The sequence below is a fragment of the Lampetra planeri genome, chromosome 43 (assembly GCF_965212315.1).
Source record: "Lampetra planeri chromosome 43, kcLamPlan1.2.h2, whole genome shotgun sequence".
Classification (NCBI taxonomy): Eukaryota; Metazoa; Chordata; class Hyperoartia; order Petromyzontiformes; family Petromyzontidae; genus Lampetra; species Lampetra planeri.
In genome coordinates, this window is record NC_136149.1 from 9,686,072 (window position 1) to 9,711,805 (window position 25,734).

Sequence of the window (25,734 nt, forward strand, 5' to 3'; positions counted from 1 at the left end):
GTCAAAGTTCACGGGCTTCCCCCTCCGGGTGGAAGCCGAGAGCGGAACACGTGTGGGGTAGGGGGGGTCACACAGCTCCACGCACTCCGCCCCACCCTCGCTGCAGTCGCCACACGGGCTGTACTTTCACACGACGACCTCGCTGATCTCGTCAAGGAGCATAAACCATCACGCGAACTCCGCTCATCCTCGCAGGAGCAGCGTATTTTGGCGAACCATCGAACAAAGACGGATACCGCATCGCGCGTTTTCAGATGCGCTGCTGCGGCTGTCTGGAACGCTCTTCCGATATTAGGAAGCCACTGGGAGCTATGCACTTTTAACCCATCTAGATTAACAACTCATTTCATGAGAACTGCTTTTTGTGTTTAGTTCTTCCCCCGCACCTCCGATTAGTAAGGTTGGCGACGTACGGTGCGAAAGAAGTTCAACATCGTGCCAGTCCGTCTCAGTATTCGATCACTGCTATCACGGTCACTGTACCAGTGAACTTAATTTGTAGATTCCTCCACCCGTGTTAAAGAATCGATCTATACCACACTCGGACTGTTTTCTCTCATCCATACTGCGTTCAGTCCATTTCAGGCCACAGCAACATACGTACCCCACTAACCACATTACAGGTCGCAACAATTCACCCACTCACCACACTGTAGGTCACCACAACTTACCCGCTCAACACACTGCAGGTTACAACTCACCCACCCGCTCACCACTACAGGGCACCTCATTGCTCTTTCTGCTTCGCTAGCATTGCTCCACTCTGGAATTCCCTCCCATCTCATTTTCCCAAGCGCTTAAAATAACATTTCTCAATTCAAGAAAGTGTTACACATTTATATATTGCAACGTTATTGCTGTTGGTTTATGACCGCTTGAGGTTTTGGGCCTTTTAGCCTGTACTCAGCAACTGCGTTAAAATATACTCTCGTTACTAAACTGATGACTGGACTGATGACTAGATAGACACTTGGACACTTCGGCATCAGCCACTCAGGCAGACGTCAGAGAGACCTTGCACACGCGCAGTCACTATCCATACAGACAGCAGTAGGGGGCAAGTTCTGTTAGCGAGTACCCATTAAGGCTGCCCGCCACACACACGCAGGCATGATTCGCCGCGTCTCGTGGGCTCGACTCCTGGCCGCCTGCACGACGCCTCGGGGTGAATCCTTTGGCAGGCAGGTCAAACTGTTGAGACCCAACCCAGGACCCATTCACGCGATTTGTCAATTGCCAGGCTGGCGTGGACTTGCTAGGGGACCTCATAGTGGTGGTGGTCATGGTCGTGATGCTGGTGGAGGTGATGTTGAGGACGCGGAGGAGTGTGAGGAGGAGCCGATTTGGGAGGAGCTAGAGGAAGATGTCGAAGCGTTCTTCGTGACGGGAGAGCGCCGCGAGATGGACGTGATGATCGTTCACCCCGTGGTGCGAGAGCGAGGAGTCAGCCCTCACGAGGGTGAGCACCCAAACAGCAGCGCCCTGTGGCGGCAGGACCTTCGAGCACGATGCCTCTTGAGACTTCGATTGTGGGCGTCGTTTCAGTGTGCATCAATCCTCCAGCGAGTTGGCAGGGCACCCAAGTGGATTTTAAATCCATCTGGTGGGGCTCTGTGTGTCATCGCCCCGTGGTGTTGATAGAGAGATATTTGCATTCTCCTTCGCCCTCCACTTGAATCCAAAAGGTGGAAATTGTCCAAACATTCTCATGCATGTTTCGGGAATACGGACTTTGTGGATAAACATAATTAATAAACATTGAAGTTCATAACGGTTTTTGGGTTTGATTGCGTAAGTATGAATGTGTCGTAACCCTCCACCACCCAACACAGCCAGTAAGGTTTGTCACGTAAACAACTCGCCAATTAGTTACTACTTCAGCCTACATTGAAGTGTCTCCCTATTCAAACTAGCACCTTGGAAATTCCACGTGCCTATGGTAGGAACAGGTTCTCCCCATGATCTACTGGCCATGAAGATTTGACCATCACGCTGGTTAGTGGGGGAGGACCCAGGACAGCTATGACCCATATCTAGCAGGGTTCTTGCTTATAAACATCTGGAAGTTCAGCATTGGTTTAAGCAAGCCCAACTGCTGATGAGATACTGAACGTCAATACCGGTGCTAAGTGTACTTCTATTAAGCATTTCCAGGAGGCCGTGTGGCCAATAGGGTGCGTAAAAAATATTTTGGATTTGTATGGGGGAAGGACAGATATGGGAAGAGGGCACGTTGCCTGGTTAGTTATTTTTTTACCCAAATGTGTGCCGTGTCCTGAATTCCCCTGTTCCCTGTTCTCCATCTCCCCGATTGCCCGTGCAGCTGAGACCCTGGTGAGCGAGGCGATGGCTCTGGTGGCGACCCTGCCGGGCTGGGCGGTGTGCGACTGCGTGCTCCTGCGCTCGCGAAACCCGGGCTCCAAATTCGTGTTTGGCAAAGGCAACTTTGAAACCCTCACTGGTGAGTGGAGGGTCCAAATTCATGCACGCTGACACGGCACAAAGCCTCATCCTCTATCCGGTGCCAAAACCGCGAGGGGTCCCATCTGGCAAAGGCCTCCCCGTGAGTTCCCTTCCCATGCCCAAGTCTCGACAGGAACTATTGAAGGCAAAGTACAGAAAAACGCAGTGTGTGCAATTGCGGCATTGTGCATGCTACACGTATCCTCCCTTAGGCGAGCGCACACATGCGCAAAATCACTTCCGTTGGTCATTTTCGAATAACAAAATAAATACCAACTCAAGCCTTGACTCCTGTTGTCTGCAGAAAGCACACTCATTAAGATGAATTTGCCACTCATCTATTAAGAAAACTGAAAAATTAGAATGATTGCCAATTATTTGTCTATTATGTGGGTTTAATCTGTGAGGTTTTTTTCCTCTTACAGTGTCGGATAATTTCTGGCTAAGAGGGAGATCTGATGGGAGGGATGATTTGTGGATGAGCCTGGCCACCCCACTGGTTTTAGCGGCATGCGTCCAATTACAAACCCTTTCTCCCCGTACAGATTTTCAAAGCTAGCATTAAATAAAAAACAACAATCCCACAAAATTATTTACAGAGCGGTACCATTATATTTGGAAATTGGTATGCTGTAAAATGTATTACAAATTAGTGGCCTACTGTATGTGTTTGGCAAGCGGGCATTGGGTGTACGTCAGGGAAGTTGGATGGAACCCATGCTGAGGTGTGACAGTGTGGAAGAGTAGGCCAAATTTGCTCTTGAGGCGTTCTCTAGAGCTCTATTGGAGGCCATTCTGCCAGCAGTGTCGTGAGCAATACATTGCATGGCTGCACCTTTGCCTTCTGTACATCTTGAGGTGTGATGGCATTCAGACGCTGTATACATCCACGTTACGGTTAATAATGATTTGTGTTTGATAGAGCTGTCGATTAAATGTAAGGACAACTTGATTTCCAAATTCAACCGCCTCTCCAACAAGAGACCGGACCCTCACACGGAAAAGCTAGACGTTAACAAAGTCGTAATTAATCGCAGTAACAGGTCTATTTTTGATGGTCTGAAATCTGTTTTAGCTAAAGGGCTAAACTTTGCATTCACACCTAGACACATACCAGTTAATGATATCATTGCCCATGTCGACGTGGCTGTCAAGGGCCTGGGTCACATCGCTGCAGACGTAGCAAGAACTGAAATCGCTGCAACCCTCAAAAACGCTAAGATACCAGCGAGCAACATCAGCAAAGAAGAGCGTTTTGAATTATCTCAATTAAAAAAGAGGGATGACATTGTCATCCTCTCAGATGACAAGGGCAATGCCACTGTCATCATGGACAAAATAGAATATAACAACAAAATTCAAGAACTGCTCAACTATGGCAGCTATACAAAAATAAAACGAGACCCCACCAACAGCCTCGTCATTAAAAACAACAAAATCATTTCTGATTCAACCGCATTAATTGATCAAACCAAACAGTTCTCGTTGAAACCTTCTGCGGCCAGGCCACCAAGATTATATGGCTTACCAAAGATACATAAAGAAGATACACCCCTTCGTCCCATTGTCTCTACTATCAACTCCCCCACCTACAAACTTATCTGGTATCGACAATCAAGGGTATTTCCCTGTCCCCAGACGACCTGCTTGTCAAATTTCGATTTAAAGCTTTCGTGACTGCAGGGATTCATCTTCTTGGTTCTTTCGGTAAAGTCACGTAGAAGGGAAGTAATAAAATAATAAAAATAAACATAATAAAATAATTCTCACGACGTTTCGGCCACAACGCAAGCAGCCGTCCTCAGGTTAAGAATGAAACACCACCAAGCTTGGAGCATATATTTAAGCTGGGTTGGAGGGGGGGAGGTGGGAAGAAGAGCGCCTTGACAAAATAATTTGCATATCAAGAGGAACTTAGCATATGGAAAATGCGTAGGAGGTGGGCGGGGGGGGTTTCAATGCCCGTGCATTATGCAGGATTAGCAGCATCAAAGGGAGGGGGAAGGGGGGTAGCATTAACAAAGGAAATGAATGTTAATAGTATGTAGCTGCAGTTACTAAACAACCACGTAGAAAACTAAAGTATAAACTACATAAACAACTAAAGTATAAACTACATAGCATCATCAGTATACTTGCTATACTCTACAATAAGCTGAGTTACTAATAGTAAGTTATACATTACAATTCTACGTCGTAAAAATTATATAATATGCTTCCATCTAAACTTTATTCTCTTACATCACACGAGTCTACACCGTACTATATACTGCCATAGACAAACCCAACATTAAATTATATACTGTATTGCTATAAACTACCTTATACATTTTAATATAACACTATGTATTATTCTACCCACCCTAATGTGTATCACACTGCTATATGTTTACTATACAATTACGATACTATATATTACTTTGTACATTGTATTAAGCATATAAATGTTATACTATTTGTTATTATACACTGTACCATTGACCGTCGTGTCAATGGGTGAGTTGTAGGGGGAAACTTGCAGCGGAGCAAAGAATCCATTTTCTGCGGAGAATACAATGCCAGTGAGTGGAACGCGGTCTGAAAGCCACCGTAAACGTGAACACAATCAGTTAAGATCCGAAATGGTTTATTACGTCCTTCCAATGATTGCTAAGCCAGAATCCATCTTCTCGGTTGAAATTGTCTCTGTGTTTGTATATGTGGATCGCCTCATGAACGAATCTCTCATGATAGCCAGATGGCTTGCAGAGAACCTCTGTCTTGGAGAAGTCAATGTCATGTGAGCCCACTGAGTTGTAACAGTGATCTGCCACGGCTGAGGTGTTTGTCCTACCGTGTTTCAGGTCTGCTTTATGTTCACGGATGCGGTCCGAGACATGTCGTTTGGTTTCTCCAATGTAACTGCTACCACAGAGGCAACTTAGTTTGTAGACGCCAGGGTACTGTATGTCTGGAACCACATCTTTTACAGACTGTAAAAGGATTTTATGTACATAAAATCCGTGATCTGGTCCCGTCTGTAAAAGATGTGGTTCCAGACATACAGTACCCTGGCGTCTACAAACTAAGCTGCCTCTGTAGTAGCAGTTACATTGGAGAAACCAAACGACATGTCTTTAGTATAACATAGTATAACATTTATATGCTTAATACAATGTACAAAGTAATATATAGTATCGTAATTGTATAGTAAACATATAGCAGTGTGATACACATTAGGGTGGGTAGAATAATACATAGTGTTATATTAAAATATATAAGGTGGTTTATAGCAATACAGTATATAATTTAATGTTGGGTTTGTCTATGGCAGTATATAGTACGGTGTAGACTCGTGTGATGTAAGAGAATAAAGTTTAGATGGAAGCATATTATATAACTTTTATGACATAGAATTGTAATGTATTACTTACTGTTAGTAACTCAGCTTATTGTAGAGTATAGTAAGTATACTGATGATGCTATGTAGTTTATACTTTAGTTGTTTATGTAGTTTATACTTTAGTTTTCTACGTGGTTGTTTAGTAACTGCAGCTACATACTATTTACATTCCTTTCCTTTGTTAATGCTACCCCCCTTCCCCCTCCCTTTGATGCTGCTAATCCTGCATAATGCACGGGCATAATATTAATTTGAAACCCCCCCCGCCCACCTCCTACGCATTTTCCATATGCTAAGTTCCTCTTGATATGCAAATTATTTTGTCAAGGCGCTCTTCTTCCCACCTCCCCCCCTCCAACCCAGCTTAAATATACGCTCCAAGCTTGGTGGTGTTTCATTCTTCACCTGAGGACGGCTGCTTACGTTGTGGCCGAAACGTCGTGAGAATTATTTTATTATGTTTTATTTTTATTATTTTATTACTTCCCTTCTACGTGACTTTACCGAAAGAACCAAGAAGATGGACCTGCTTGTCCGTTTTGATGTGGTTTCCTTATTCACCAAGGTTCCTGTACCTGACACCATCACAATCATTGAAGACTTGGTTCATCAAGGACTTTATACTGATGTACCCCCCTGGTGAGACACTGCTTAACCAACACATACTTCACCTGGAATGGAACTTTCTCCAAACAAACTGAGGGCACCCCAATGGGCTCCCCCCTATCTCCGGTTGTAGCCAACGTTTTCATGGAGAAATTTGAGACTGACGCCATCCAGACTGCCACTCTACGCCCGACCTTATGGAAGAGGTACGTGAATGACACTTTTGTCATCTGGCCACATGGCCGGCCGGCTCTAGACCAATTCCTCGACCACATCAATTCCATACACCCAGCCATCAGATTCACCATGGAAGTCGAAAAGGATGGCAAGCTACCCTTTTTGGATGTCCTAATTAAAAGGAGACCTGATGGTTCAATGAGCCACTCTGTCTACAGGAAAGCTACCCATATGGATGCGTACTTAAAACCGTATTTCCACCACCATCCATCCCAGAAGAATTCCCTCATCGAGACTCTACACCATAGATCCCAATGCATCTCCGACCAGGAACACAAGCACGTACACCAAGCTCTCAAGGCTAATGGTTACTCCAACTACACAATCCGCAAAGCCATCACTCCAACCATGAAGAAGGATCCTCTTGAGGAGCCAGTCAAAACCATCACCTTACCCTACATTGCGGGGGTCACAAAAAATATCTCCAAAATCCTGAATAAACACAAGATCCAGGTCGGATTCAACACAGTACATAAAATCCGTGATCTGGTCCCGCCTGTAAAAGATGTGGTTCCAGACATACAGTACCCGGGCATCTACAAACTAAGTTGCCTCTGTGGTAGCAGTTACATTGGAGAAACCAAACGACATGCCTCGGACCGAATCTGTGAACATAATGCAGACCTGAAACACAGTAGGACGAACACCTCAGCCGTGGCAGATCACTGTCATAATTCAGTGGGTTCACATGACATTGACTTCTCCAAGACGGAGGTTCTCTGAAAGCCATCCGTCTACCATGAGAGATTCGTTCACGAGGCAATACACATATACAAACACAGAGACAATTTCAACCGAGAAGATGGATTCTGGCTCAGCAATCATTGGAAGGACATGATAAACCATTTCGGGTCTTGATTGATTTTGTTTTACGGTGACTTTTAGACTGCAGTCCATTCGCTGGCATTGCCTCGTAGTACCTTTCACGTGACGGTCAATGGTATGGTTTATACCAGATTGTATAATAATAAATAGTATAACAGTGTAATATTTCATATAATTCATGAGGTAATATATAGTATCGTAATTGCATAGTTAATATACAGCAGTGTGGCATACAGTAAGGTTGGTAGAATAATACATAGTGTAATATTACAAGTGTAATATTATTTTAGTCTATAGTAACGCAGTGTATAATTCAATGTTGGGGTCTGTCTATGGCAGTTTATAATACGGGGTATAGTCGTGTGATGTAAGAAAAAAGATTAGATGGAGGCATATTATAATCATTTTTGCGACATTGAAGTGTAATGTATAATGACTTATTGTTAGTAGCTCAGCTTATTGGAGAATATATTGAGTATATTGATGATATTGATGTAGTTTATATTTTTGTTTTTTACCGGTTCACTATATGATAGTCATTATATAGTGTTTTGTATACCCACTTTACTTAATGTTAATAGCTCAGATTATTGGAGAATATATTGAGTACATTTATTATGTTGATGTAGTTTATATTTAGTTCTTTCACATCGGTTTATTGTATGATAGTGGGTGGTTGCAGTTCCTTAGCGTCAATATACTAAATGCCTCTGTTGATATGTAAACTCTGACTTTAACCTAGCCACTTCCGTGACCAGTTACATACTAATTCTTCACATTAACATCATGCTAATCTCCCAGTTACATGCTAATTTCTGACTTTAACATCCTGCTAATTCTGTCACATTAACACAGCTTATTCAATGCTAAATTCTTCTGTTTATATGTAAACTCCTTTGTCAAGGCGCTCTTCTCCTCCCACCAGCTTAAAATACGCTGCCAAGCTTAGCAGTGTTCATTGGAGCACTGTCTTTCAGCCAGCTCTGTCTTCACCTGAGGACGGCTGCTTGTGTTGTGGCCGGAACGTCGTGAGAAATGTATTTTATTTTATGTTTTATTTTTCTTATTTTATTATTTCCCTTCTACGTGACTTTACCGAAAGAACCAAGAAGATGAATCCCTGCAGTCACGAAAGCTTTAAATCGAAATTTAAGAGCTGTTTTTCTTAACTCCAGGGGCATCTCTCAGAGCCCTTCACACACGATGAGCGACTTACATCTGAACACATCTCAAAGGTTACCCCTAGTGGCAGATGTCCCTATGTGGCACAAAGTGACTCTGTGTGGCATGAGGTGACCTTGACCTTCCAGCAGGCAGTGATTGCTGCTGTGTGTAATCCCAGTTGAGTGATCGCAATGTTTGTATGCGTGTGTGTGAGAGAGTGTGTGGGGAGCGGTAGTGTAGCGGTTAGCGCGCTGCACTATGAACCCAGCGACACGGGTTCGATTCCCGCTCACGGCCAACACCAGTGACGATTATCTGAACCGGTCCCGGGCCTCCCCTAGGTCGACTCAGCCTCAAATGAGTACCTGGTGCGGTGTATAAACATTGCCACTAGGGAGACAAAGGCGGTCGGGCGTGGTGCTGGCCACCCACCCCCTCGTGTACCGTTCTGGCCTTCATAGGTGCTCGCTAACACCACTTGCCCCTACAGTCTGTTAAGGCTATACAGGGGATCTTTGTCTCTTTGTCCTGTTAGGCAAGAAGCGTTGGCGTAGCGATTAGTATGCTGCGCCACGAACCCGGCGACCCGGGTTCGATTCCCGCTCACGGTCAACACCAGTGATGATTATCTGAACCGTTCCTGGGCCTCCCCTAGATCAACTCAAATAAGTACCTGGTGCGGTGTGTAAACATCGCCACTAGGGAGACAAAGGCGGCCAGGCGTGGTGCTGGCCACCCACCATCTCGTGTGCTGTTCTGACCTCAGGCGCTTGGTAACAGCACTTGCCCCGACGATCTGTTATAGGCTATCGCAGGGGATATTTGTCTTTGTGTGCCAATAGACAAGGTGCGAGCATCTCCTCGTCTGTCGGCCGTCTTCGTGAACATGGAGCGACTCACTGTGGCACAGGAGGTGAGCGGTGGAGTGTGAAGGTCGACCGCGGTGCACACGAGTCGCCCCCTCGGCGTAACCCGACGCGTAAGCAGGTGACCGTGCGTTGAGCCGTGTAGAGCTGGCCGATCTTCGTAGTCGCGACTCAAGGGATCCGAGGGATTGGGAGGCTGCTTAAGACCATGGGGCCGATTATACCTCAGATCGTGACAGTGAGGTCTCCCATGATCCTCTTTGAGACCACAAGGGTGGGCAGAGCTGGGGAGGCGGGGGGGCTTGCCACAGCTGCCCCCCTAAATGGCCTCGCAGCCCTGGCCAATGATGGGAATTGCTGGGCCGTAACATGAACACAAATTACATACCTCTAATGTTCCCCTAACCTACCTGACCGCACCCCTAACCACAACGTTGTGAGATACACTTTGTAGAGCTATCATTTGTGACCAGGTCACTTCTGGAAAAAGAGCTATATAGCTCAGTGGGCCTTACCTGGTATTATAAATTTAGTTTAGTTTAGGTGCAGACATTAATGGGCCTCCTTACATTCTCCTTGATGCTCACCCGAAATGAATCCAGCCAAGCTGAGTGTGTGTGTGTTTGCTCACCATCACACATGCAGACTCGGAGGACAGCGCTGTCTTGTCGACGGTCCTGAGCCACAGCCCCAGCCGCTAGATCTCTCTCTCCCGCCAGGTCATCCTGACCTGGCTCTCATGGTGGTGTGCGCCTCTTCTTACTGCTTATGGTGCAGCGAACTGCACCCCCTTGTGTGCCGGACTGGCCTTCATAGGTGCTGCTGCTGACGAACAGCACTTGCCCCAAGAGTCTATTAAGGCTTTACAGGGGATCTTTATCTTTGTGTGCTGTTAGGTGAGGAGCAGTGTCGTAGCGAATAGCGTGTTGCGCTATGAACGCGGCAACCCGGGTTCGATTCCCCACTCACGGTCAACACCGGTGACAGTTATCTGAACATGGGGGACTATTGTCATTGTGTGCTCACAGATGTGCCTGGAGGAGGCGTGGGGCCTGCCTGTGCTGGACCGCTACTCGCTTGTACTCCGCATCTTCCAACTGCACGCGCGGACACGTGAGGCCAAACTACAGATCGCCCTGGCCAGCATCCCCCTCATGCGGCAAGCAGAACCATCAGCAACATTGTGATCGTAATTATGAGGGTTAACCCTAATTAATTATTAATATGTAGATATTTATACTTACGTAGTGTCTTTCGTATTTCCATAATAGAGATGTTTGGGTTAGATCACGTAAATATATAAATGTCTCATTAAAACCCGCCACCACCCGACACAGCCAACTATTGGCATGTTCTGTGTAAACAGAACACCACACTGCGGGTCATAGCAACACATGCACACTCATCCACTCACTAGCTCGCTCACATATTGAATTACTCACCCACTCATGATCCCACCTGCTCATCCATACACTACATCCACTCACCCATTTATTCACCACACTGCAGGTCACAATAACACACGCACACTCATCCACTCACTGGCTCACTCAAGCATTTACTCACCCACTAACGTACCCACCTGCTCACCTATTCATTGTATCCACTCACCAATTCACTCACCAAATTGCAGGTCACAACAACACGTGCACACTTATCCACTCACTCATCAACTCACCCACACCACACTGCAAACCACAACATTTCTCTTTCTGCTTCTTCCCTCGCACTGCTGCACATTGGAATTATCTCTTTCCCATCTCACCTTTCACCCAAGTTTTTATAAAAAAATAACCTTGCTCAGTTCATGAAACGTGTTTCACTCTTATCAATTATTACCTTAAATAACGTTGTTTGTTGCTGGCTACTAGACGCTTTTGGCTTTTGGCTTTTGGGCCTGTGATAAGCGAGCGGGTAAAATCTAATTTTTATTTTTCATTTGACTTTGTAGATCTCGGATGCGAAAGGAGCATAAACATCTAGACCAGCAAGGAGGAGGATCGCGGTATTTGAAAGGCCCAGGTGAGAACCGCGACGCATAACCTCCTTCACATGTGCTTTGCTGATTGTCAACACAGTATTAGATTCATACCCATTGGGTGGATTCGTGGCGCAGTGGTTTTGGACCGTCACAACAGGGTAACGAGTTGTGGGAGCTTGGCAGTGAGGGTTTAGAGGCTGTGAGTTCCAGGCAGTCGTAGGTCCCCTCCCCTGTGACCAGGAGGCCTCACCTGGTAGGATAAAAATCATTTAGTTTTATTTGTATATATTTTTTGAAAAGTTTTTATTTACCTTTCTTATAGTTTGCACTCCTATTGTGTTTTTATATTTGTGTTGTAATGTTCTGAAGCCCGTGCCCCTAACTGGATATCTGTGAAAAAGAGCTTTATAGATCATGGGATTCCTCCTCCAGTTTAAACAAATATTCATGATCGTGAGGATGACGATTGTTATATCCCAGCCAACTGCTTGCGAATGAGAGAGAGCTCAGCGGCACCCCCGTGTTTTTGACACGTCCGGGCGTGCATCTGCGTCTACGTCTGCGCTGCCAGGGGAGACGGCGCTGGAAACGCAGCGCCGCGTGCTGGAGCAGCGTGAGCAGCGGCTGCGGCGTGCACTCGGCACTGTAGCACGCAAGCGCAGCCTTCTGCGCAGCCAGCGCAGCCGGGCTGAGCTGCCCGTCGTGGCGCTGGTCGGCTACACCAACTCTGGTGAGTCTACTGCTCGCCCATTTCGGTCAGTCCACCGCTCGCCCACTTCGGTGAGTCCACTGCACAGTGGATTTTGGCTAACTATCGAACAAAGAGGGTCACGGCATCGCACGCTTTCAGATGCGCTTCTGCGGCCGTCTGGAATACTCTTCCTTCCGATATTAGTAAGCCATTGGAGCTATTAACTCTTAAATCATCTAGGTTGAACATTTATTTCCTCAGAACTGCTTTTTTTGTTTAGTTGTCCTGCACCTCCAATTAACACGGTTAGCTCCGTAAGATGCAAGAGAAGTTCAACATGCATATATACACGTTGACGCCACCACACACCAGCACTCCACTCCCACACTTGCCTACCTTGTCAGCCTTACTCTGTACTACCCTAATGCTCCCTAACCCTACATTAAACATACTTTCATCCTCTTGGTCTCACAAGACTCCCATTCACTCTCATGCACTCCCCTGCAACTCGCTCCCCTCGTGCCTTTGCCCCTGCCATCTGTGACCCCAGGCAAGACGACGCTGGCGCGCGCCCTGACACGTGACCTATCGCTGGAGCCGCACGATGCAGTGTTCGCGACGCTGGACGTGACGGCACACGCGGGCCTCCTGCCGGGCCGCACCACGGCGCTCTACGTGGACACAGTGGGCTTCCTCTCGCGCCTACCCCACGGCCTCGTCCACGCATTCTCCGCCACCCTCGAGGACGTCCTGCACTCGGTGCGCGGGCGGGCGGGTGGATGAGTGAGGGGGTGGGTGGGTGGGTGGGTAGGTGGGTGGGTGGATGGGTGGGTGAGGGGGTGGGTGGATAGGTGAGGGTGTGGGTGGATCGGTGAGGGGATGGGTGGGTGGGTGGCTGGGTGGGTGGGTGGGCCGGCGTGCACGCGGGTGGGTGAGTGGATGAGTAGGTGGGTGGGTGAGTGGGAGAATGGGTGGGTGAGTGAGGGGGTGGGTGGGTGAGGGGGTGGATGGGTGGGTGGGTGAAAGGGTGGGTGGGTGGGTGGGCCGGCATGCGTGTGGGTGGGCCGGCATGCGTGCGGGTGGGTGGATGAGTGGGTGGGTGAGTTCATGGGTCAGTTAGTGGGTAAGTGGGTGTGTGTGGGAGCGGTAGTGTAGCGGTTAGCGTGCTACGAACCCGGCGACCCGAGATCGATTCCCTTTCACGGCCATCATCGGTGATTAAATATCTGAATCCGTCCTTGAACTCCCTAAAATAGACTCAGCCTCATATGAGTAGCTGGGGCAGTGTGTAAATATCAGCATTGGGAAGACAAATGTGGCCAGGTGTGGTGTCGGTCACCCACCCCCATCATAGGTGCACCGTTCCATCCCTCATAGATGCTTGCGAATAGTAGTTAATTGGTTGGGTGGGTTTGTGGGTGAATGGATGATGGCTATTGGATGGTTGGGTTGGTCGGTGGTCGGGTCGGTGTGTGTGTGTGTGATAGTGGAGAAGTTTCCGTACCTTACCAGTGTGCATAATTGGTAGCCGAGATCTCACTCTGAATCAGTCGAGCGGCATCATATTTTCTTCAGCTGCGTAACGCTGTGTGGAAGCTACCTGGCATATTGCTCCATCTTATGCACCCTATTTTCTATGCCTGCGAAGCGTGGAGCCCTTTAAAGGAACATCTGCACACAGGATGGTCTGTCTATGATCCATCCTGTGTGTAACCAGACTGGATTGTGGGATAAGCTCACAGATCCTTGAAATATCTGGACACATTTCGATTTCACGTCGTGAGAATTATTTTATTATGTTTTATTTTTATTATTTTATTACTTCCCTATCTGGACACAGTCCTACCAGTGAGCTCCTCCTGCAGACTAGGTTGTGTTGGGTGGGTCATGTAGCCAGCATTCCCAGCCACCTCATGTCCTTGCAGCTTCTGTTTGGCCTGATAGCGAGGGTTAAACAGGTGTGGCATGGGCTAGATCTGGTCCAGGAGGATTTGAAGCTGATTAGTCTTGCTAATTTACTGGTACCAGCAGTGTCAATATCAGCCTCTGTGAAGGATGCTTCTAGGCAGTTGGAGGCAGTCGCCCTCCAACAACGGAGGGCAGAGGAGCGACGCTCACAACAACGAGCGGAGCGCCGGGTGGCTAAAGCACAGAAAGTTGGCACAGTAGGGAGCACAGGTGGTGCATCAGCCAGTCATCTCGGTCAGTCGACCCGTGGCACCTGGGTCTGCCCCGTGACAACCTGCCAGCGGGCGTTCGACACTTCATGTGGCCTCAAGGTACACATGGCCTAGCACAAGCGTCGTGGTGACGTCACCACGACGCTTGTGCACATGGCGGCTGTTGTTGTTGTGAGACAGGCGGCCGGGCATGGTCCTGGCCACCCACCCCCTCGTGTGCCATGCCGGCCTTCATAGGTACTCGCGAACAATACTTTCTCCAACAATCTGTTAAGGCTATTCGGGGGGTGTTTGTATTTTGTGTCTTTGAGATGGAGCGGTGGCACAGTGGTTAGCACACAGCGCTGTGGAGCCTGGCGACCCCCTCAAGACCAACAACTGACAGCCATACATGAGTACCTGCTATTGTGTGGAAACATTGGCACTTGGGAGGCAAAGGTGGCTGGGCGCGGTTTTGTCCAACGACCCATTCGTGTGCCGTGCCGGCCTTCATACGTGCTTGCTTACAGCGCACTTTCCCTCAACAGTCTATATATTTGTTGTGTCTGTATGTATGTACGTTGAACTTCTTTTGCACTGTATGTAGCCAACCATGCTAATCGAAGTTGCGGGGAAAGGACAACAAGCTAAACACAAAAAGCAGTTCAAATGAAATTATTTTTCAATCTGGAGCATTCCAGATGGCCTCAGAAGCGCATTAGAAAGCGCGCGATGCAGTGACCGTCTTTGTTCGACGGCCACTGTGAAGATGACCGGAGTTCGCGTGATGTACCTTGATGAGATCAGCAAGGTATTGTCGTTCACTGGTGGCAAGCATTTTGTGTGTGATGAGTGGAACCTAATAATGTATTTGTTCAGCAAACTGAAGCCAATACAGCTTGGCGAGCACTGGACGAACATGGTCAGATCTTGCAGTACCAAAGAATGTTGTACACGCTGCAGCTTGCGAATGTTTTTGTCAGACGTCCCGTAGTGATTTTCAATAATCGAGCCTTGTCCATACTTTGCTACATGCCATCGTCTCGGCTATGTCACGACTCAAGAGTGGTTGAATGTGTCGTTGAGCCCTGATATGAAAATTGCAGGTCTTGACTATATTTTGTAAATGGTGATTAAACAACATATTCTCGTCGAGTATGGTGACAATGAGTAGAAAACGGAATCCTGGAGTCTGCGACCGCCACGCCTGTGTGTGTGTGTGCAGGACGTGATCGTGCATGTGCGAGACATCAGCAACACAGGCACGGAGAGGCAGAAGGACACGGTGCTCCACGTGCTCGCCCAACTCGGCCTCTCGGAGGCCGCGCGATCGCGCATCCTCGAGGTTCACAACAAAATCGACCTCATGCAGCAGTGAGGGCCCCGCAGTGCATGTACACAAGTACCTCGTGTATGTGTGTGGAGCGGTTTGAAATATCTGGACACATTCCCATTCATGAGTTACTCCGGCAGGCAAGGCACATAGCCTGAATGCACAGCCACCGCATGCCCAAGCAGATTCTGTTTGGCCGGATAGAGGGGGCTAAATGGGCATGACACGGGCTGGAGAAGAGAAGGATTGATGTGGTACGGGAGGATGTGGAGCTACATGGTCTTGCTGAAGACTGGTACCAGCGGTGTCAAGATCGACCTCTATGGAAGAGGCTTGTGAAGGACGCTACTGGGCAGTTGGAGGCAGTCGCTCTCCAAAAATAACTGAGGGCAGACGAGTGATGCTCACAACAATGAGTGGGTAGCTAAAATGCAGCAATTTGGCACGGTACGGGGGTACAGCTGGTGCATCTGTTAGTCATCTCAGTCAGCCAACCCATGGCACCTGGGTATGTCCTGTGACCTGTCGGCGAGCCTTCGACACTTCATGTGGCCTCAAAGTGTACCTGGCCTGACACAGGCCAGGAACTATCAATTGTGGCCAGGTCGCTTCTGAAGAAGAGCTACATAGCTCAGTGGACCTTACCTGGTAAATTAAAAATAGTTTAGCACTCTTTTTCGGTCAAGTCACGTAGAAAATAAAATCAAATAATAATAGAATACGACACCCCACCTAGCTGACCACGCTCAGCCAGGTGGGGTGTTGGCTGTTTTGTTGTCCGGCTCTCTGTGTTGTGTTGCATTGTGTTTCTAAGTTTACTATGTTGGTTTTTTTCTCATTCATTCTTACCTGATGCCGGTTGCCTGTGTTGCAATCGAAATGTCGTATTCTATTATTATTTGATTTTATTTTCTACGTGACTTTACTGAATTAACCAAAGAGTAATTCCTGCAGTCACGAAAGCTTCGGATCTAATAGTTTAGTAGTTTAGCTTTTCCCCAACATGTTGGGTTACAAGCCACATGCAACAGGGTCACAAGCACCTGGCGTTGGGGGAGGAGTGGTATCAGGTGCAATGGCCTTTTTACATTAACTCTGTCCCCTATGATCTCCCCCCACCCATGTACCCCCTGACCCCAGTAGGGATCTGTGTGCTGGGGTTGGGGTTCAGGTGTCCGCGCTGCACGAATGGGGTCTGGAGGAGCTCAAGGAACGAGTACAGGAGGCTGTGCTCACTGCAACAAATAAGGCCATCATGGAACTCATCATTCCACTGGAAGGGGAGCATCTGGCGTGAGTGTGTGTGTGTGGTGTGTATCTTTGGGGTGCGGTCGTGTAGTGGTTAGCACACTGCGCTACGAACCCGATGGCCCGAGTTCGATTTCCACTCACGGTCTCCACCAGTGACGATTATCTAAACTGGTCATGGGCCTCCCCTAGGTCGACTTAGCCTCAATTGAGTACCTGGTGTGATGTGTAAACATCACTACCAGGGAGACAAAGGCGGCCGGGTGTGGTGCTGGCCACCCACCCTCGCAAACAGCACTTTCCCCAACAGTCTGTTAAGGCTATACGGGGGATCTTTTTCTTTATTTTTGGTGTGCATCGTGTGGTGTCTATCCGGCACCGCTTTTTGCAGAGGTTCGCAGTTCGAACCCGGCAGCTGGGACCTAAGTACAGAAAATGCTTGTAAACCTCCAGAAGGCTGCAGCTGTAGTAGCCTCTGAAGACATGCTGGACTAAAACGACGGACCCGAAGTACAGTTGTGATACTTATCGATGAATGGACTTTCAAGCTCATTCCGGTAACCACAGTCGCAGTCGATGAGCAGTTGTCTTCTCTTGCCTGTAGGAGTTGTTCCACACAACTCTCACTGATCGATGTTAACAGTGAGATGCACAGCGACACAGCCACACTCCAGCAGCCGGCGGCTTGACGAACAATAGTCCCCGTCACGGTGATGAGGCGGTCATGTTCCGTTAATAACGACATAGCAGCAGCGGCGGCGCTGTCAGCGCTGAACTCTCTTGAAGTGCAGACGCGATCTCCTCATGGATGTAGACTGTGCAGCACTCTCTCTCCCCGTCGGGTGACAACTTCACATATATGTAATAAACCTTCTTGAGACGGCTTCCGGAATCAGTCCTTTTTATTTTCAACTTCCACAGTTACACTTCACACACTCCCCGTTGCTGACAGACAACGGAAAGCGGGCAGACTTCCCGCCAAGTCCCCACCGCGCACGTGTCACCCAGAGCCCCGTACGCGCGTGACTCCTGCTCTTCTCGTTCCCAAGTCTGCTCCCGACTTCTCTCTCCCTCTCTCTCTTAATCCCTTCGTCACGTGGTACCCCCCAGCCAATCCTCCGTAGACAGCGTTGACCGTTCCCGATGGTCATGTTCCGTTAATAACGACATAGCAGCAGCGGCGGCGCTGTCAGCGCTGAACTCTCTTGAAGTGCAGACGCGATCTCCTCATGGATGTAGACTGTGCAGCACTCTCTCTCCCCGTCGGGTGACAACTTCACATATATGTAATAAACCTTCTTGAGACGGCTTCCGGAATCAGTCCTTTTTATTTTCAACTTCCACAGTTACACTTCACACACTCCCCGTTGCTGACAGACAACGGAAAGCGGGCAGACTTCCCGCCAAGTCCCCACCGCGCACGTGTCACCCAGAGCCCCGTACGCGCGTGACTCCTGCTCTTCTCGTTCCCAAGTCTGCTCCCGACTTCTCTCTCCCTCTCTCTCTTAATCCCTTCGTCACGTGGTACCCCCCAGCCAATCCTCCGTAGACAGCGTTGACCGTTCCCGATGGTTCCCTGTCAATCCCGGGACCACGCCTCTGATCCGGCTTCCTATTAGCTGAGGCCCCGATTGGCCAGGCCAATCACCCCTGCTAACATGCCGTGATCACGCCGAGGCCATGCTCCCTGGCTCACCCCTTATTGGCTACAAAGCGGGACCGGCAAGCCAATCCCCACGTGAACCCTCTATGGCTGTTATTACACAAACTTGTAGTTATGAAGTCGCTATTTAGCTTGTGGTAATTACGGCTTGTGACGTGATTCGCAAAGTTCAGTGCAATTGGGTGTCCTCTCTTTGTGGAGCCTTCTCCTTGAGGCATACTTATCTCCACTCATTTTCCAACACTTTCTTTATGTTTTGTCTCACCAGTGTCAGACCAGAGAACGCCAAAAGAACAATGCATATATTATCAGAACATGTTTGTTTGCATGTTTTGCCACAAGTATGTGTGGTTAATGCAGACTTGATTCCTTGCACCTCCTGTGTTATTGCCAGAGAGGGTAAAACTTGTTCTTGTTTTTCATATTTCGATACTGGCAAAAAGGTCCCATAGACTCTTTACACTTTGAGGCTTCAACAATGACAGATCTTAAAATCTCCTTCGAAACAACTCCACAGCTGTATTAGTTCAGCTTCCCAACTCCTGAAGCGCATCTATAGCTCACTGCTATTGACTTACGATACCTGTGTTACAGCTTATCTCACTTCTACTTCTCCACTGCCTTCCACTAGCACGTCCAGTGGGGTGGCTCTTTATCTTTGTGATGGCGTAAGGGCCGCGTATCATGATTGGGGCAGCTGTCCAATCTTCTTCTTTCGTGTGGCATTTTTGGGGCTTGCAACAGATTACAAATTGATGTTGAGATTTGATATACATTCAACTGCTACAGGAGTAGCCGCATGGATTTGTTTCAAAACTCCGTTGAATGATTTGATTGGGCAGTTGTTTACAATATATTGCACGGTCTGAGATGTCGCACCACCACAGTCACAAACTGGACTCGTGAATTTTCCATCATGGAGAGTATCCACATCTTCCATCGAGTGTCTGGATCCAATTCAAAGAGGACCAGGATCTTCCTCGATAGTTCAGATCCTGGTTTAGAGGATTGTGGAGTCCCTGACAATGGATTTCTGCAGCAGGTTGGTGTTTTTTGCCCCAGGCTTCCCTCCATCATGCTTCGGTGGTCTTGTTATCATGGAGGTTCTTTGCATATTGCCAGAAAGGTTTTCTGGATTTGAGCCACCTCTGCAGTGGTTGCAAGGAGATGTCCTTGTTTTATTGAAGAATTGGTCCAACAAGGATTGAATGCTGATGTACCGGCCCGGTGAGACACTGCCTCACCAATGCATACTTCACCTGGAATGGAAGATTCTACAAACAAACTGAAGGCACCCCAATGGGTTCTCCCTTATCTCCGGTTGTAGCCAATATTTTCATGGAAAAATTTGAGAAGGACGCCATCCAGGCATCCACTTTACGCCCGTCCTTGTGGAAGAGGTACATGGATGACACGTTTGTCATCTGGCCACATGGCCGACCGGCTCTGAACCAATTCCTCAATCACATCATTTCCGTACACCCAGCCATCAAATTCACCATGGAGGTAGAAAAGGATGGCATGCTACGTTTCTTGGATATCCTAATCAAAAAGAGACCTGATGGCTTAATGAGCCATTCTGTCTACAGAAAAGTAACCCATAATGACGCCTACCTAAAACCTGATTCCCACCACCACCCATCCCAGAAGAATTGCCTCATCAAAACGCTACACAATAGCGCTCAATGTATTTTCGACCAGGAACATCTAACCAGTGAACTCAAACACGTACACCAAGCTCTCAAGGCGAATGGATACTCTGACTACATAATCCGCAAAGCCATCACCCCAACTGTCAGAAAGGAGCCATCTGAGGATCCAATCAAAACCATCACCTTACCATACATAGCAGGGGTAACCAAAACTATTTCCAAAATCATGAACAAACACAAGATCCAGGTCCGTTTTAACACAGTACATAAAATTCGTGATCTGATCCCATCTGTGAAGGACAAGATTCCTGACATGCAATATCCCGGCATCTACAAACTAAGCTGTATCTGCGGCAGCAGTTACATTGGGGAAATTAAGCGACATGTCTCGGACCGTGTTCGTGAGCATAAGGCAGATTTGAAACACGGTAGGACCAATACTTCTGCCGTGGCTGATCATTATTTGAATGCAGCTGGCTCACACGAAATGTATTTCTCTAAGATGGTGGTACTTTGCAAGCCTACTGGCTATCAACAAAGATTTGTTCACGAAGCCATCCATATTTACAGACACAGACACAATTTCAACTGAGAGGATGGTTATAAGCTCAGCAATCATTGGAAAGATGTCATCAACCACTTTGGGTCATGTCTTGATTTGTGTTTTCTTGTCAACCTCCATTGTCAGCAGTGTGGGTGTATGGAGCAAGGTGCAATGCTGTGATTGGTGTAGACCTACTGCCAGTGTCGGAGCTGTCTCCTACATTAACATTAGCTGCTCCGCCCATCTCTAAACCTTTGTAATGACAGAGCGACATCTACTGGTTGGAAAAGGGAAGCACGGGTACAGGCACCACTATAAACATCCAATCCCAAAGGGAGAGGTATCTGGGCCAAAGCTAAAGGGCGGGGCTGGCCGAGATACTCCGGCAACCGGCTAGAAGGTTCCACAAGAGGGCGTGGCCGGAGGTGGAGCCTCGCCGCACCTGCGGCAAGATAAGCAGAGGCGGGGGAGGACTCGTGGTCGGTGTGGGGAGCCTTGGGTCCGGACTGCGTCGCTGCTCGCCATCATCTCTCTCCGTCGTCGGCCACGTAGCAGATCTCCTGCGAAGTCCCACCACCCTCACGGGCACGCTGTCAACCAGCGGCGAGGCCGGGAGTGGGCAGACGGAACCACGCTGTGGGATCGACCACGTGTACCCTTTAGGGATGCTAATATCTACGTGTGTACTTGGAGAAGAGGATAAGGTTGGCCTGTGGTGTGCCCGAATGTGAATAAAGAAGAGAGTACCCTCTACAGACTAGTCGCGGAAGTCGCTCATTATACCTTTATAAACAGCTTACCGTCAGAGGCCAACCTCCCTGTTCCTGATGATGACCACTTGTGTTGCGATCAAAACGTCGTGATATTTTTAATCACTTTTTATTTTTTCTATCTACGTGAAGAACCATAGAAAATGAATTCCTGCAGTCACGAAAGTTTTAAGTAAAACATGTCCTTGTTTATTAGAAGGTTTGGATTTCCGATGGCCTCACGGTATGAGATGATCCTCATGGTTGCATTTAGTTGTGTATCCACCAGCTTCGTGTGCACGGTTTTGCTCAAGGCTGCTGTGCGATATTCTGCTGCAGAGAAGACGTGCTGTGGTGGCCGTCCGGAGCATTTGCTCGCCATGTTCTAGTCAGTTTATGTACAAGATTAACTCGTGATTTTGTTTGCTCAATGACTGTCCAATGACACGAGCTATAGCACTCGGCCGACGTGAATCGCCACGCGGTGCCGTAGCCACCGCTGGTCCGCCCACACTTTAGTGGTGGTATGCGTGGATATTCTAACATCATGAATTGACCACTGTATACGGATTATGTATTTACATTCCGATCTTTTCCATGAGTAATAGAAGTCCCCTCTCGTTTTGTGAGGTAATGGAGAGAGAAAATTTGCCAATGTAATTGGACTTTTACAGCTTGGCCATCAACCTGTCCTCCTTCAGAGATGAGGGTAGTTTATGTTTTGCCTCGTGTGCCACTGCGTGTGCGGAGCAGCTGATCAGTAAAATTAGCACCTGGAGGAGGGAGGGAATCTCTCCAGCACATTTAGTCAACCTCAATGCCTTTTTACAGGGTTCTCATTATTCAATAGCTCTCAAGTCAAGTTTAACTCCTGTCTGTTGTGCAAAATTCATTTCGATTAATATATTTGCTAAACAAAAAACACCACAACAATGAACGCATTATTATTCACCGCGAACTTGTTCAATGGTATGCCCACGACACCACTGGTCATTACTGCTGCGTTGTGTATTAACCGTGAAGTTCTGTGCGCCGTCGGCCTCAATGGGCACGTTTAAGATCCCGCGATGGAATTCGCCATTGTGTGCTGGCGTCATTGTCCAAATTTGAAAAATTACACCCCAAATTATTCAATAAAAATTATACGTAGCAAAATCGCCCCTACTGTGAAACTACTGCAGACTATGTATGTGAAATATGTCACCTTCGTGATGATTGCCGTGCATGACAAGAATGATAGTGCCAAATACCAAATGTTCTAAATTATTGACAATTATTGTGTGCTGTGTGTATATAGTGTGGGGATGTTTTGTGTGTATGGGGAGCGAGAGTGCAGCGGTTAGCACGCTACGCTATGAACCCGATGACCAGAATTAATTTCCCGCTCACGGCCACACCAGTGACGATTATCCGAACCAGTCCTGGGCCTCCCCTAGGTCGACTCAACTTTAAACGAGTGCCTGGTGCGGTGTGTAAGCATTGTTAAGAGGGAGACAAAGGTGACCGGGCATGGTGCTGGCCACCCGCCCCCTCGTGTGCCATGCTGACTTTCATCGGTGCCTGATAACAGCACTTGCTCCAACAGTCTGTCAAAGACTATATGGGGGATCTTTGTTCTTGCGTGAGTGGTTGAGTGGGTGAACATGCAAACTGTGTTAGTCGGATCAATCCCACGACCTGTATACCAGGCGAGGCAGTTAACATCACGCCACCGGGCGCCTTTATAGTCCTCACCAACAGCCCTTACCTCAGCAGCTTGAAAAGGCTACATGGTGGATCTCTGTCTTTCTGTGCGTGCGTGAGCAGCTGGCTGTACCGCGAGGCTGCGGTTCAGGATGTACGAGTGATCCCCGAGTCATCCACCGCCCACGTCTCTGTCATCATCAGCCAGGCGGCCCTCGGAAAGTTCTACAAACGCTTTGGTCGCCCATTGTGACAATTCAACCCCGGCGTGACCGTCCAGTTCCCCAACAAACAGGTCAACAGGTTACAGTGATCACCTGCTAAAATGAGCATTGATGTGGTTGGTCATCTCTCACTGAGCCAGTGGTGAAACACCACTTATGGCAGGGGGCAAGTATATCCAAGATCAATCCTATGAGAGAACGTACATGGAAAGTTTATGAATATACATTTATTTCAAATTCTTGAAATTTAGGGACTTCTGCTCCCCCTTGGGACGTTTCTATATCCGCCCCTGGGCGTTGTTTTCTCTATAGGACGACCACTGCTGACTTTCCCATGAAGTAACACACGTTTTTTCGACCCTGGAGTGATGCTGGGTTTGTGACACGATGCAGTCAGGCTTTTTTTTTTAATCAGGAGATGAACTAGACCCATTGAGATGCTCGAAACATCATTGCTTCTTTAGCACGATGACCTTGTGCCAATATGTAATACAAATTGCAAAACAACTGGAAAAAAACAATAGAAACTGGATAAAACAAACAATATCAAGGCGATTAACAAAGCAGCCAGAAAAAACTGGTTTCCAGAATGTAAAGTAACCAACATGAAAGTTTCACAATATGATTTTCACCTGTACTTATGGTAACAAAAACAAGCCAGTGATGTCCTACTCCAATGAGCATCGAGGCATTGGTGCTTATCTCTTGTATTTAGCACTGAGCCAGTATTAGAAATTACACATTACCATAGCGGGGGCGAGTCCATAGGATAACCACTTGACTTACCCATGAAGGGGTACTCATTTTGACGACCGCTCTCTATAATTTTTAGCCGCTCTCTTTATAATTGAGTCTCTGGTGCTACAGCGGACGTCACCGCACCTATGAGACCAGGTCACGCGCATGCGTGTGTAACGTACCAACCTCAGTGTACCGACCTTGGATTTAAAGTGTATTTGTTTAACCAGATGATATTTCAACGACACCAGGATACATCATTTTTAAGAGTAATCTGGGTCATCAAAAGGACAAAAGTAATGCAATTCAAACAAGGTGCAGCAAGCAATCAAACAATTCGGAGCAGAAACAATAAAAAAAGAAATGAGCAAAAACTGCATGACAAAATAATTGTACATTAAGCACAGACACATTCAACATTACCCGTGCTGAGATGGAATCCCACAGCAAGACATCAATATCACTTAGTAATCGGCGTCATTGTGGAGTACAAAGACAACGATCCACCGTACAGCCTTAGGGGCCATCCATAAATGACGATTTTTGCCCCTCCCCCTTCGTCACACGGTGTCACAATAAAGTCAGACCCCCTCTCAAAAAGAACGTCACAAAGCTCTGCTCCCCCCCAAATAAAACATGCTTCAAACGCTTTAAACTATTGTCATTGTAGTGCGTATTTAATGTGGCGATGCACTCTGATGTAGGAGAAAACATTTATTAAAAAGTCTTTAATGAGGTAGAACGTGTTGTCTATATTTAAAGTTGCGCATTTTGATGTGACGTCACATTTCTCCCCCCCCCCCGTCACACATCGTCACAAATGTCTGACCCCCCCTAGGTGCGTGACGTCATTTATGGACGGCCCCTTAACAGACTTTTGGGGCAAGTGCTGTTAGCAAGCACCAAATGAAGCCCGGTGCGGCACACGAGGGCATGGGTGGCCAGCACCACGCCCGACCGCCTTTGTCTCCCTCAAGGCGATGTTTACAAACCAGGTCCTCATTTGAGGCTGAGTCAACCTCGAGGAGGTTCAGGACTGGTTCAGATATTCGTCACTGGTATTGGTCGTCAGTGGGAGCCAAACTCGGGTTGCCAGGTTTGTAGCGAAGCTCGCCAACCGCAAGCAACAATACAAGCGGAGACAATTAATTTCCTCCCGATATCTGTTCCACATAAAAGTGACGTTTTACACATCCCATCAATCACACAGCCTTCTGGGAGTGTATCTTAGCAGCATTGGTGCAACATTCATTGGCTCATCAGCAGAGCCAGACTTGCTTAACCACAAAATATACGTTTATGTATCGAGTTGACATACATTGGCTTGCACAATAAAATTGAACGGTGAACTGATATCTTTGGCAATAAAATGAAAATATATATACTCTATTTCATGTTTATTATTCTGGGGTCTTTGTGAGCTTGGAGGGCCTGCGTCATTGGGGTAAACTGGATGTCACCGCTGCAGTGCAAGTGGTATGCGCGTGAGACCTCACCCAGAAAACAGATCGCTCTGGGCACTTTCT

General features: G+C 47.7%; 1 protein-coding gene across 4 annotated transcripts; it reads left to right on the forward strand.

Annotated features, from left to right (window-relative positions):
• LOC144732706 (putative GTP-binding protein 6) lies at nt 1-25,597 on the forward strand. Of its 4 annotated transcripts, none has more exons than XM_078614285.1 (10): nt 2-1,459; nt 2,324-2,461; nt 9,520-9,590; nt 10,572-10,702; nt 11,495-11,565; nt 12,096-12,254; nt 12,766-12,974; nt 15,600-15,748; nt 16,851-17,000; nt 23,370-25,597. In XM_078614285.1, exons 1-10 carry the CDS (start codon nt 1,111-1,113, stop codon nt 23,497-23,499), a joined length of 1,557 nt encoding a protein of 518 aa, XP_078470411.1. In that variant the 5' UTR covers nt 2-1,110; the 3' UTR covers nt 23,500-25,597. The 4 variants fall into 4 exon arrangements, with proteins under 4 accessions (XP_078470412.1, XP_078470411.1, XP_078470410.1 ...); XM_078614284.1 differs by having other exon boundaries at nt 4-1,459; nt 16,848-17,000; XM_078614286.1 differs by lacking the exon at nt 9,520-9,590 and having other exon boundaries at nt 1-1,459; nt 10,572-10,656; nt 16,848-17,000.
• The last annotated feature ends 137 nt before the right edge of the window (nt 25,598-25,734 follow it).

Bases quoted from the DNA above. Each gene is read 5' to 3' on its own strand.
- LOC144732706 (XM_078614284.1), top strand. From the start codon at position 1,111: ATGATTCGCCGCGTCTCGTGGGCTCGACTCCTGGCCGCCTGCACGACG. The intron at 1,460-2,323 runs GTGAGCACCCAA...TTGCCCGTGCAG, and splicing joins AGGAGTCAGCCCTCACGAGG to CTGAGACCCTGGTGAGCGAG. The intron at 11,566-12,095 runs GTGAGAACCGCG...CTGCGCTGCCAG, and splicing joins GCGGTATTTGAAAGGCCCAG to GGGAGACGGCGCTGGAAACG.